This window comes from Chiloscyllium punctatum, chromosome 22 (genome assembly GCF_047496795.1).
Source record: "Chiloscyllium punctatum isolate Juve2018m chromosome 22, sChiPun1.3, whole genome shotgun sequence".
In the NCBI taxonomy this organism is placed as follows: Eukaryota; Metazoa; Chordata; class Chondrichthyes; order Orectolobiformes; family Hemiscylliidae; genus Chiloscyllium; species Chiloscyllium punctatum.
The window spans coordinates 26,039,671-26,052,094 of record NC_092760.1 but is presented as its reverse complement, the minus strand read 5'-3'; the positions used below and the strand labels follow the sequence as shown (position 1 = coordinate 26,052,094).

General features: G+C 45.7%; 1 protein-coding gene and 1 long non-coding RNA gene across 11 annotated transcripts in view; one reads left to right on the top strand and one right to left on the bottom strand.

Annotated features, from left to right (window-relative positions):
• Positions 1-12,424, top strand: part of LOC140493468 (uncharacterized) — a 724,813-nt gene that overhangs the window by 310,349 nt on the left and 402,040 nt on the right. The gene's annotated exons all lie outside the window — the stretch shown is intronic.
• The window catches only part of pacsin3 (protein kinase C and casein kinase substrate in neurons 3), a 328,824-nt gene continuing 317,512 nt past the window's right edge, over positions 1,113-12,424 (bottom strand). For all 10 annotated transcript variants that reach the window (XM_072591915.1, XM_072591920.1, XM_072591913.1 and 7 more), the window contains one exon: positions 1,113-1,848. In XM_072591915.1, coding sequence (XP_072448016.1) covers positions 1,733-1,848 — 116 coding nt within the window. In that variant the 3' untranslated portion in view covers positions 1,113-1,732. The remainder of the gene's footprint in view (positions 1,849-12,424) is intronic.

The window sequence follows — 12,424 nt, the reverse complement described above, 5'->3', positions numbered from 1 at the left end:
TACAGGATGGTTGGTTTTTAGATTGGAGGCCTGTGACCAGTGGTGTGTTGTAAGGATCAGTGCTGGGTCCATGCTTTTTGTCATCTATATCCATGATTGAGATGAGAATATAGCAGGAATGGTTAGTAAGTTTGCAGATGACACCAAAACTGGTGGTGTAGTGGACAGTGAAGATGGCTATCTCAGATTACAATGGGACCTTGATCAGATAGGTCAGGGAGGGGCAGATGCAGTTTAATTTAGATAAATGCGAGATGCTGCATTTGCCAAGACAAACCAGGGTAGGACTTACATACTTAATGACATGGCCCTAGGGAGCATTGTCAAATAAAGAGACTGAATCATAGAATCACAGGTTGCAGGTACATAATTCATTGAAAGTGGTATCACAGGTAGACAACGCATTGAATACGCGAGTTGGGACATCATGTTACAGCTGTATAAGACTTTAATAAGGCCATATTTAGAGTACTGCATACAATTTTGGTTGCCTTGCCATAGGAAGGATGTTATTAAACTGGAAAGGTGATAAGGACTGTTTACAAGCATGTTACTGAGACTGGAAGGTTTGAGCTATAAAGAGAGGCTGGGATTTTTTTCCCAGGAGGCTGAGGAGTGACCTTACAGAGGTTAATACATGAGGGGCATAGATAAGGCAAGATCTTTTCCCCAAGGTAGGCGAGTCTAAAACTAGAGGGCATTGGTTTAATGGGAGAGGGGAAAGTTATAAAAGGAGACCTAACAGGCAACATTTTCACACAGAGGGTGGTGCATGTTTGGAATGAGCTGCCAGAGGAAGTGGTGGAGACTGGTACAGTTGCAACATTTAAAAGGCATCTGGATGGGTATATGAATAGGAAGGGTTTGGAGGGTTAAGGGCTAAATGCTGGCAAATGGGACGAGATGAATTTAGGCTATCTGGTGGGATGGATGAGTTGGACTGAAAGGTCTCTTTCCCTGCTGTAAAACACGATGACAGTTACAACATGGAGTTCAATGTATAAATTCAGTTGTTGATAGTGCCATTGGATCCATGGTCTCAGTTAAGCTCCTGTGAAAGTAAAAACCTGAGAGAACCTGTAGGCCTCAGAATGAATTAAACCAAGTCAATGTACAATCTGCAATACCTGTTTATTTCACACCAACTCCTGCCAGACACATAGGAGATTAATTAAAATGCAACCGCTTCCTACATCAGGCTTGAAAAGTCTCCTGCTTTCCATTTGGCAAAAATACTCATTGCATCTATCTCCAAACACCTCCTGTCCTGTAACTGAGTTTGATTCCCCAGGAACTGACAAAACACACTCTTGTCGGTGGAGATCTCAGATCCTGCAACTCCTTCAGATATCGAGATGCTCGGCAGCAGATCCACTTCAGGTTCCTTCACCTATTCAGAGACTCAAACACAGTCACAAGTTGAAGAGTGTGCAACCTGAACTACCCATTGAGGATAAATACTGCTCAGTTCCATTCCAGAAGCTTCTATTCTCTAACTCAGGCAACTGGTCAGCCAAGACCAAAACAGAACAAAGGACAATACAAGTCGAGTGAGCTAGCCCCGTGATTAATAAATCCAGGTTCTTATTGTAGCATATCCGTCTAATCCTTCATTCAGAGGAGAAAATAGGCTATGGCAGGGGAAAAAGCATTAAACAGAGAAAGCAGCAGCAAATGGCAAGAGGGCGAGGGTTGAGAGCTGCACAGTGCTGGTGGTTTTGTGAAGAGTTTGTCAGGAGCTCACGAGGACTGCGTAGTTGGCAGGATAGAGTCCTAATTGTCCATTATCCAGTTGACCCTTACACCAGCCCTGCTCATCCTCTTCACCAATCTTCATTAACTCTTCACCTGTTGGGAAAGTTGACAAGAACAGAGATTGAAAACAACCTTCGCTGACGAGGAACAACCGAGGAGGAGGTCACTCGGCCCTTCAAGCTTGCTCCCCCATCCAATAAGATCATGGCTGCCCTGTTTGCTCCACATTGCCGCCTATCCCTGATAATCTTTCATCCTTTTGCTTAACAAGATGTCTTACCAAAGTATCTTGGGCAAGGAGGCAAGATTAAGGAGAATTCCTACGTATATTAGGAGCAACAAAGTAATTAGGGAAAGATAGGCCCATTCAAAGGCAAAGGAGGGACTTTATTCATGGAACCTTAGGAGTGCCTTAATGGGTATTTAGCAACAGTATTCACCAAGGAGAAATACATGAATGCTAGTAAGTTTAGAAAGGGTCATGTTGATGTTAACAGGTGATGGTGTTGGCTGTATTGAAAAAACATTAAGGTCAAAAAACAGGGCCTTTTGGAATCTAGCCTACAATACTGAGGGAGGCAAGGGAGGAGATTGCTGAGGCCTTGACAGAGATCTTTGTATCCTCTTCAGCCACAAGCAAGGTTACAGAGGACTGGAGAATAGGCAGCAGGGATAATCCATAATCCAGCAAATTACAGGCTGGTGAGCCTTACTTCAGCTGCAGGGAAATTACTGTAGAAGACTCTCAAGGAAAGGATTCACCTGCATTTGGAAAACAATATGATTGTTGGGGATAGTCAGTACAGCTTCCTACAGGGGAGGTTCCATCTTATAAACTTGATTGAGTCTTTTTTAAAAATAAGTGACAGAGATGAAGGGAGTGGATGTTGTTTTCATGGACTTTACTAAAGCATCTGGTCTCTCTCATGGTAGGTTGGTCCAGAAGATGGGATCCATGGTGAGTTGGATACAAAATATGGTGGGATCCTAAACAGTAGTAAGATATAAAAAAATTGTCAGGGCTAGTGCAGAAGTTAAAGATAGCAAGTTAAATAGACCAGACAGGCAAGGGCACAGTAGGGAACGAGGGAAGACTAATGAATTAAACCACATTTATTTCAGTGCAAGAGGCCTGACAAGGTATGGCAGATGAACTCACAGATGGATGGAAAATGTGACTGAGACATTGTCGCAGAAACCCGGCTGAGGGAAAGACAGGTGTGGCATTTCAATATTCTGGAGTATAGATGCTATAAGAAGGATAGAAAGGAGGCAAGAGAGGAAGGTTTGTGGTTTTTTAGATGAGGGGAAACATCACGGCAGTACTAAGAAAGGGTATTCCTGAGAGATCGTCCTGTGAGACTATATGGTGGAACTGAGAAATAAGAAGGGCTTGATCACATTGATGGGATTATACTACAAGCCGAGGTAAAAACAATGACGGCAGATGCTGGAAACCAGATTCTGGATACAATAAATGATATTGGTGGATGTGCAGGTGAAACTTTGATGGATGTGGAAGGCTCCTTTAGGGCCTTGGATAGAGGTGAGGGAGGAGGTGTGGGCACAGGTTTTACAGTTCCTGCGGTGGCAGGGGAAAGTGCCAGAATGGGAGGGTGGGTCATAGGGGGGTGTGGACCTGACCAGGTAGTCACGGAGGGAACGGTCTTTGCGGAAGGCGGAAAGGGGTGAGGATGGAAATATATCCCTGGTGGTGGGGTCTGTTTGGAGGTGGCGGAAATGTCGGCGGATGATCAGGTTTATGCGAAGGTTGGTAGGGTGGAAGGTGAGCACCAGGGGCATTCTGTCCTTGTTACGGTTGGAGGGGTGGGGTCTGAGGGCGGAGGTGCGGGATGTGGACGAGATGCATTGGAGGGCATCTTTAACCATGTAGGAAGGGAAATTGCGGTCTCTAAAGGCCCCCCAGTAGTGAGCAGGAAATTGAGGAACAAAATTGGGAAATCACAGATAGCTGTAAGAACTGCTGTACTGTTGTAATAGTATGGGAGTTTAACCTTACAAACAGACTGGAATTGCCAAAGTGTTAAGGGTTTGGATGGGGAGCAATTTGTTAACTGAATTCAGGAAAACATTTTCTATCAGTATATAAATGGTCCAAGTAGAGAAGGGACAAAAACCCAACCTCCAGTTGAGACACAAGGCAGGGCAAGTGACTGAAGTGTTTGTGGAAGAGCGTTTCAGGGCCAGTAACCATAATTCTATTAGTTTTAAAATAGTAATGGAAAGGGATAGGTCTGGTCCACAAGTTAAAATTCTAAATTGGGCAAGGCCAATTTTGATGGTATCAGACAGGAACTTTCAAAAACAAAGGGAGAGATTACTCGCAGGTAATGGGACATCTGGCAAGTGGGAAGATTTCAAAAGTGAGATAACAAGAGTTCAGGGACAGTGTGTTCCTTTCAGCGAGAAGGACAAAGCTGGCAGGAGTCGGGAACAATGGTTAAAAAGAAATACTGAGACTTTGGTCAAGAAAAAGGAGGCATATTTCAGGTTTGGCAGCTGGGATCAAGACCTTGAGTATAGGGGATGTAGGAGGAGGAGGTCAGGAGTGCAAAACGGGGACAAGACAGCTTTGGCAGATAAGGTAAAGGAGAATCCAAAGAGATTCTACAAGTATATTAAGGTCAAAAGAGTAACTAGGGAGAGAATAGGGGCTCTTAAAGATCAACAAGCTCATCTACGTGTGGAGCCACAGGAGTTGGGTGAGATCCTAAATGAATATTTCTCTTCAGCATTTAGTCTGGAGAAAGACATGGAAGATAAGAAACTCAGGGAAACAAATAGTGATAGCTTGAAAACAATCCATATTGGAGAAGGAGAGGTGCTGGACGTCTTAAATGCATAAAGGCAGATAAATCCTCAGGATCTGATCAAGCACATCCCAGGACATTGTGGAAAGTTAGGGAGGAAATTGCAGGGCCCCTAACTGAGACATTGGTATCATCAACAGCCATGAGTGAAGTGCCCAAAGACTGGAGGGTGGCTAATGTTATGCCTCCAAATAGATGGCAAAGGATGGCTGCAAGGTCCAGGACACCCATACCAACTAAACCCACTGCCCCGTGGCCGAACACTTCAACTCTCCCTCCCACTCCATTGAGGACATGCATGTCCTGGGCCTCCTCCATCACCAAGTCCTTACGCCTGGAGAAAGAACATCTCATCTTCTGCCTCGGGACTCTCCAATCCCATAACATCAATATTCGGCAGCTTCCTCATTTCCCCTCATCCCAGTTCCAACCTTCCAACCTGGCACCACCCTCATGACCTGTCCCACCTGTCAATCTTCCTTCTCACCTATCCGTTCCACCCTCCTCTCCTCACCTTTACCCCCACCTCCATCTACCGATCACACACTCAGCTACTTTTCCCCCAACCCCATCCCCCACCCATTAATCTCACCACCCCCTTGGCTCTCAGCCTCATTCCTGATGAAGGGATTTTGCCTGAAATGTCAATTCTCCTGCTCCTCAGCTGTGCTTTTCAAGCACCACACTCTCAATACTACTAACCAGTGAGCCTAACGTCAGTAAGTTGTTGGAGGGAATTCTGAGAGACAGGATCGATGTGCACTTGGAAAGACAAAGACAGATTAAGGATAGGTTAGGCTTTCTGCATGGGAAATTGTCTCTCAAATTTGACTGAGTTTTTTGAAGAGGTGACCAGGAAGATTGAGGAACGCTAGGCTGAGCAATGGCAGACAAGAGTTTAATTTAGATAAATGTGAGATGTTGCATTTTGGCAAGACAAATCAGGGAAAGGTCAATGGTTAAGGTCCTGGGGAGCATTGTCAGAGAGACAGAACCATAGTCCTAGGGGCGCAGGTACACAATTCCTTTAAAATAGCATCACAGGTAGACAAGGTATTGAATACAGGATTTTGGATTCGTGAAGCTGGAAGAGCACAGCAGTTCAGGCAGCATCCGAGGAGCAGCAAAATCGATGTTTCAGGCAAAAGCCCTTTATCAGGAATAAAGGCAGAGAGCCTGAAGGGTGGAGAGATAAGTGAGAGGAGGGTGGGGGTGGGGAGAAAGTAGTATGGAGTACAATAGGTGAGTGGGGGAGGGGATGAAGGTGATAGGTCAGAGAGGAGGGTGGAGTGGATAAGTGGAAAAGAACATAGGCAGGTAGGACAGGTCATGGGGGCAGTGCTGAGCTGGAAGTTTGGAACTAGGGTGAGGTGGGGGAAGGGGAAATGAGGAAACTGTTGAAGTCCACATTGATGCCCTGGGGTTGAAGTGTTCCGAGGCGGAAGATGAGGCGTTCTTCCTTCAGGCGTCTGGTGGTGGGGGAGCGGCGGTGAAGGAGGCCCAGGACCTCCATGTCCTCGGCAGAGTGGGAGGGGGAGTTGAAATGTTGGGCCACAGGGCGGTATGGTTGATTGGTGCGGGTGTCCTGGAGATGTTCCCTAAAGCACTCTGCTAGGAGGCATCCAGTCTCCCCAATGTAGAGGAGACCGCATCGGGAGCGACGGATGCAATGGATGCAATAAATGATATTAGTGGATGTGCAGGTAAAACTTTGATGGATGTGGAAGGCTCCTTTGTGGCCTTGGATGGAGGTGTGGGCGCAGGTTTTGCAGTTCCTGCGGTGCCAGGGGAAGGTGATTGAATACAGGAGTTGGGACATCCTGCTGCAGCTGTACAAGACATTGATAAGGCCACATTTGGAATACTGCATTCATTTCTGGTCACCCTACTATTGGAAGGATGTTACTTAATTGGAAAGGGCGCAAAAAATATTTACAAGGATGTTACTGAGACTAGAAGGCTTAAGTTGTAAAGTGAGGCTGGGAATTTTTTTCCTGGAGGTTGAAGGGTGACCTTACAGAGGTTTATCTGTGAGGGGTATAGATAAGGTGAATAGCTTTTCCCCAGCGTAGAACAGTGCAAAACTAGAGGGCAGAGGTTTAATGGGAGAGGGGAAAGATATAAAAGGGACCGGAGGGTCAACTTTTTCACACAGATGGTGGTGCATATATGGAATGAGCTGCCTGAGGAAGTCAAGGGGGTGGTGCAATTAGAGCATTTAGACGGGTACATGGATAGGAAAGGTTTAGAGGTATATGGGCCAAACACAGGCAAATGGGACTAATTGAGGTTAGGAAACCTGGTTAGGCTGGACAAGTTAGGCCAAGAGCCTGCTTCCATGCTGTATAACTCTATAACTTTATGTGGAGGTGCTGGTTTTGGACTGGGGATGGACAAGGTCAGAAGTCACAACGCCAGGTTATAATCCAGGTTTATTTGAAATCACAAGCTTTCAGAGCGCTGCTCTTTTTGTCAGATGAAGTCACCTGAAGAAGGAACAGCACTCCAAAAGTTCTTTTTCTTCATAGAATCCCTACAGGATGGAAACAAGCCATTTGGCCCAACAAGTCCACACCAACCCTCCGAAGAGTAACCCACCCAGACCCAATTGATCATGGGTCACCAAATCAGTCATAATCAGCTTGTGATTTCAAATAAACCTTTTGGACTATAATGTGGTGTCATGTGACTTCTGACCTAACTGCATGACTGTAAGAGTAAGAGGATTACCAGTGAAAGAGTTGGAACTCCTGGAGACCAAAGGGGCAACACGTGCGTGGAGCAGAGGATGTGGGAGAGATCTCAGATTAATATTTCTCATCTGTATTCACAGAGAAGAAACACATTGTAGCCTGAGATTTCAGTTGGGATAGTGAAGTTCTGGAAAATATTAAGACTAATAAGGAGTAACTGTCAGATCCATAACGTTGCATAAAATACCAGGCCGCAATGAGATGTACAAGAAGCTGTTATAGGAAGCAAGGGAGGAGATTGCTAAAACCCTGGAGAATACCTTGCTGGCCACAGGTGAAGTGCCAGATGACTGGAGGATAGTTAATGTGGTTCCTTTGTTCAAAAGGGACAGCAGTGATAGGCCAGGAATTACAGAGCAGTTAGTCTGACGTCAGCGATAGGGAAATTATTGGTAAACATTTTGAGGGACAGGATTAATCAACACTTAGAAAGGCAGGAATTGAGCAGGGATAATCAGCATGATTGGCTGGAGGGAGATTTTGTCTTTCTAATTTGTTTGAGCTTTTTTTGTAAAGGTGACTAAATGTATTGATGAGGGAGTACAGTTGATGTGGTTTATATGAACTTCAGTAAGGCCTTTGACAAGGTCTCAGATGGAATGCTGCTCCAAAAGGTAATAGCCCATTGTATCCAAGGTAAATGTGATTCAAAATTGGCTTCCAATTAGGAGGTCAGGCAGCAGCCGAGGAGCAAGAGAATCAACACCCCCCACCAGCCCACACCCTACTCCCGGCACCTTCCACTGCCACTGCAGGAATTGCAAAACCTGCGCCACATCTCCCCTCACCTCCAACCAAGGTCCCAAAGGATCCTTCCACATGTGACAGAAATTTACCTGTACCTCCACAAATGTATCCGTTCCACCCGACGTGATCTCCTTCACATCAGGGAGGCAGGACGCCAACTTGCAGATCATTTCATAGAACATCTCTGGGACACCAGCACCAACCAACCGCACCACCCCAGGGCTGAACACTTCAATTCCCTCTCCCACTCCGTCAAGGACATGCAGGTTCTGGGCCTCCTCCATCACCAACCCTAACCACCTGGAGGAAGAAATCCTTATCTTCCGTCTTGGGACCCTGCAACCACACGGGATCAATATGGATTTCACCAGTTTCCTCACTTCCCCTACCCCAACCTTATCCCAGTCCCAAGCCTCCAACTCGGCACTGCCCTCTTGAGCTGTCCATCTTCCTTCCCACTATCTGCTCCACCTTCATCTCTGACCTATCACCTTCCACCTCCCCCCCCCCCCCCCCCCCCCCCCCACCTTCGTGTACCTATCACATTCCCAGCTACCTTCGCCCCAGCTCCCCCACCCTCCCATTTATCTCTCAGCAGCTCTGGCCTGTAAGCCTCATTCCTGATGAAGGGCTTATGCCTGAAACGCCGATTCTTCTGGTCCTCGGATGTGGATCTCCAGCATCTGCAGTCCTCACATTTTCAAAATAGGAGGCAAAAGGATGATGGTCGAGGGTTGCACTCTCCAACAACAGGGTTCGGAGCTGGGACCCTTGCTGTTTTTTACGTGGATTAATAACATGGATGTGAACGTAGAAAGTATAATTAGCAAATTTACAGATGACATGACAATTGGTGGTGTTGATGAAAGTGTGGAGGATGGTTTCAGGCTCCAGTCTGATGTTGATCAGCTGGTAAATGGCAGGTAGGATTTAATCCTGGTAAGTGTGAGGTGATGCATTTTGGGAGGTCTAATAAAGGATGGATTTACACAGACAATGATAGGCTGAGTAGGGAGGACTGAGGAACAAAGAGTGTAAACCCTGAAGGTGGACAAGGCGATGAAGGCTGCACAAAGGATGGTTGGCTTCATTAATCATAGTGTAGAATATGGGAGCACGGAAATCTTGTTATAACTTGATAAAACAATGGTTAGGCCACAAATGGAATATTGTGTGCAGTTCTGGTCACCACATTATCAGGAAGATTTGATTGCACTAGAGAGAGTGCAGAGGAATTTCACCAGGACCTTGTCCAGGACGGAAAGTCTCAGTTACGAGGAGAGACTGGATAGGTTGGGTTTGTTTTCCCTGGAGCACAGGACGCTGAGGGGTGATCTGATTGAGGAATGCAAAATTACGAGATGCACAGACAGAGTGGATTGTGAGAATCTTTGCTCCACGGCAGATATGTCGAAGACCAGAAAAACTAAGCTTAAGGTCAGGCGTAAATGGTTTAAATGAGATCAGAGGAAAACAAAACTTCACCCAGAGGGTGGGAGAAATATGGAGTGCACTGCTTGAGAGGATGGTAGAGGCAAGAACTCTTGCAATATTTAAGAAACATCTGGACAGGCATTTAAAATGCCAGGGCACAGGCTCTGGGCCAAGTGTAGGGAAATAGACAAAGACAGTAGGTGCAGGAGTAGGCCATTCTGCCCTTCGAGCCTGCACCACTATTCAATATGATCATGGCTGATCATCCTTAATCAGTATCCTGTTCCTGCCTTATCTCCATAACCCTTGATTCCACTATCCTTGAGAGCTCTATCCAACTCTTTCTTAAATGAATCCAGAGACTGGGCCTCCACTGCCCTCTGGGGCAGAGCATTCCACACAGCCACCACTCTCTGGGTGAAGAAGTTTCTCCTCATCTCTGTCCTAAATGGTCTACCCCGTATTTTTAAGCTGTGTCCTCTGGTTCGGCACTCACCCATCAACGGAAACATGCTTCCTGCCTCCAGAGTGTCCAATCCTTCAATAATCTTATATGTCTCAATCAGATCCCCTCTCAGTCTTCTAAACTCAAGGGTAGGCAAGCCCAGTCACTCCAGTCTTTCATCGGAAGGTAGTCCCACCATTCCAGGAATTGACCTCGTGAACCTACGCTGCACTCCCTCAAGTTCCTCAAATTTGGAGACCAGAACTGCACACAAGACTCAGGTGTGGTCTCACCAGGGCCCTGTACAGCTGCAGAAGAACCTCTTTGCTTCTATACTCAATCCCTCTTGTTATGAAGGCTAGCATGCTATTAGCCTTCTTCACTACCTGCTGTACCTGCATGCTTACCTTCATTGACTGGTGTACAAGAACACCCAGATCTCTTTGTACTGCCCCTTTACCCAAATTGATTCCATTTAGGTAATAATCTGCCTTCCTGTTCTTGCCACCAAAGTGGATAACCATACATTTATCCACATTAAACTGCATCTGCCATGCATCTGATCACTCACCTAACCCTGTCCAGGTCACCCTGTAATCTCCTAACATCCTCCTCACATTTCACCCTGCAACCAGCTTAGTATCATCAGCAAATTTGCTAATGTTATTACTAATACCATCTTCTATGTCATTAGCATATATTGTAAAAAGCTGCGGTCCCAGCACTGATCCCTGCGGTACCCCACTGGTCACTGCCTGTCATTCCGAAATGGAGCTGTTTATCACTACTCTTTGTTTCCTGTCAGCCAATCAACTTTCAATCCAAGTTAGTACTTTGCCCCCAATACCATGCGCCCTAAATTTGCTCACTAACCTCCTATGTGGGACTTTATCAAAAGCATTCTGAAAGTCCAGGTACACTACATCCACTGGATCTCCCTCGTCCATCTTCCGAGTTACATCCTCAAAAAATTCAAGAAGATTAGTCAAGCATGATTTCCCCTTCATAAATCCATGCTGACTCTGTTACTACTATCCAGGTGTGTCGTAATTTCATCCTTTATAATAGACTCCAGCATCTTTCCCACCACTGAAGTCAGACTAATTGGTCTATAATTTCCTGCTTTCTCTCTCCCACCTTTCTTAAAAAGTGGTACAACATTAGCCACCCTCCAAATTGCAGGAACTGATCCCGAATCTATCGAACTTTGGAAAATAATCACCAACGCATCCACGATTTCTCGAGCCACCTCCTTCAGTACCCTGGGATGTAGACCATCAGGCCCCGGGGACTTATCAACCTTCGGACCTAACAGTCTCTCCAACACCAATTCCTGGCAAATATAAATTCCCTTAAGTTCAGGTTCTTCAGTCACTGTTACCTCAGGGAGATTGCTTGCGTCTTCCCCAGTGAACACAGATATGAAGGACCAATTCAATTCTTCTGCCATTTCTTTGTTCCCCATAATATATTCCCCTGTTTCTGTCTTCAAGGGCCCAATTTTAGTCTTAACCATTTTTTTGCCTTTCACATACCTAAAAAAGCTTTTACTATCGTCCTTTATATTTTTGGCCAGTTTACCTTCATATCTCATTTTTTCTCTGCGTATTTCCTTCTTAGTCATCCTCTGTTGTTCTTTAAAAACTTCCCAGTCTCCGTTTTCCCACTTATCTTTGCTATGTTATACTTTTTCTCTTTTAACTTTATATGTTTCTGAACTTCCCTCATCAGCCACGGCCGCCCATGTCTCCTCCTGGGATCTTTCTTCCTTTTTGGAATGAACTGATCCTGCATCTTCTGCAGTATACACAGAAATATCCGCCATTGTTCCTCCACTGTCATCCCTGCTAAGGTATTGCACCATTGAACTTTGGCTAGCTCCTCCCTCGTAGCTCCATAGTTCCCTTTTTTCAACAGAAGTATTGTCACTTCCGATTGTACCCTCTCCCTCTCAAATTGCAGATTGAAGCTTATTGTATTATGGTCACTACTTCCCAATGGCTCCTTCACTTCGAGGTGGGGTGATGGGGGTTAGAGGTGAGTGTAGTGGCCGTCACTATGGGGAAGATACTGGGGGTGTTGGCAGGTCTGAAGTTGGATAAGTCAGCCAGAGCAGACTACACTCTAGGGTTCCGAAGACGACAGTTGAGGAGATTGTGGAGGCATTGGTGGTGATCTTTCAGGAATCAACGGAATCAAGGAGGGTCCCACAAAACTGAAAAATGGCTAACGTAACAGCCCAATTTAAAAAAGGGAAGAAGGCAGGAAGCTATAGTCCAGTTAGCTTGACCGCACTTGTTGGTAAGATTGTCTTGCTGCAATTATACAGGGCCTTGGTGAGGCCACATCGAGAATATTGTGGAAGATTTTGGTCTCCTTATCTGAGGAAGGATGTTCTTGCTATAAAGGGAATACTGTGAAGGATATACCAAATTGGCAGGACTGATGTATTAGGAGAG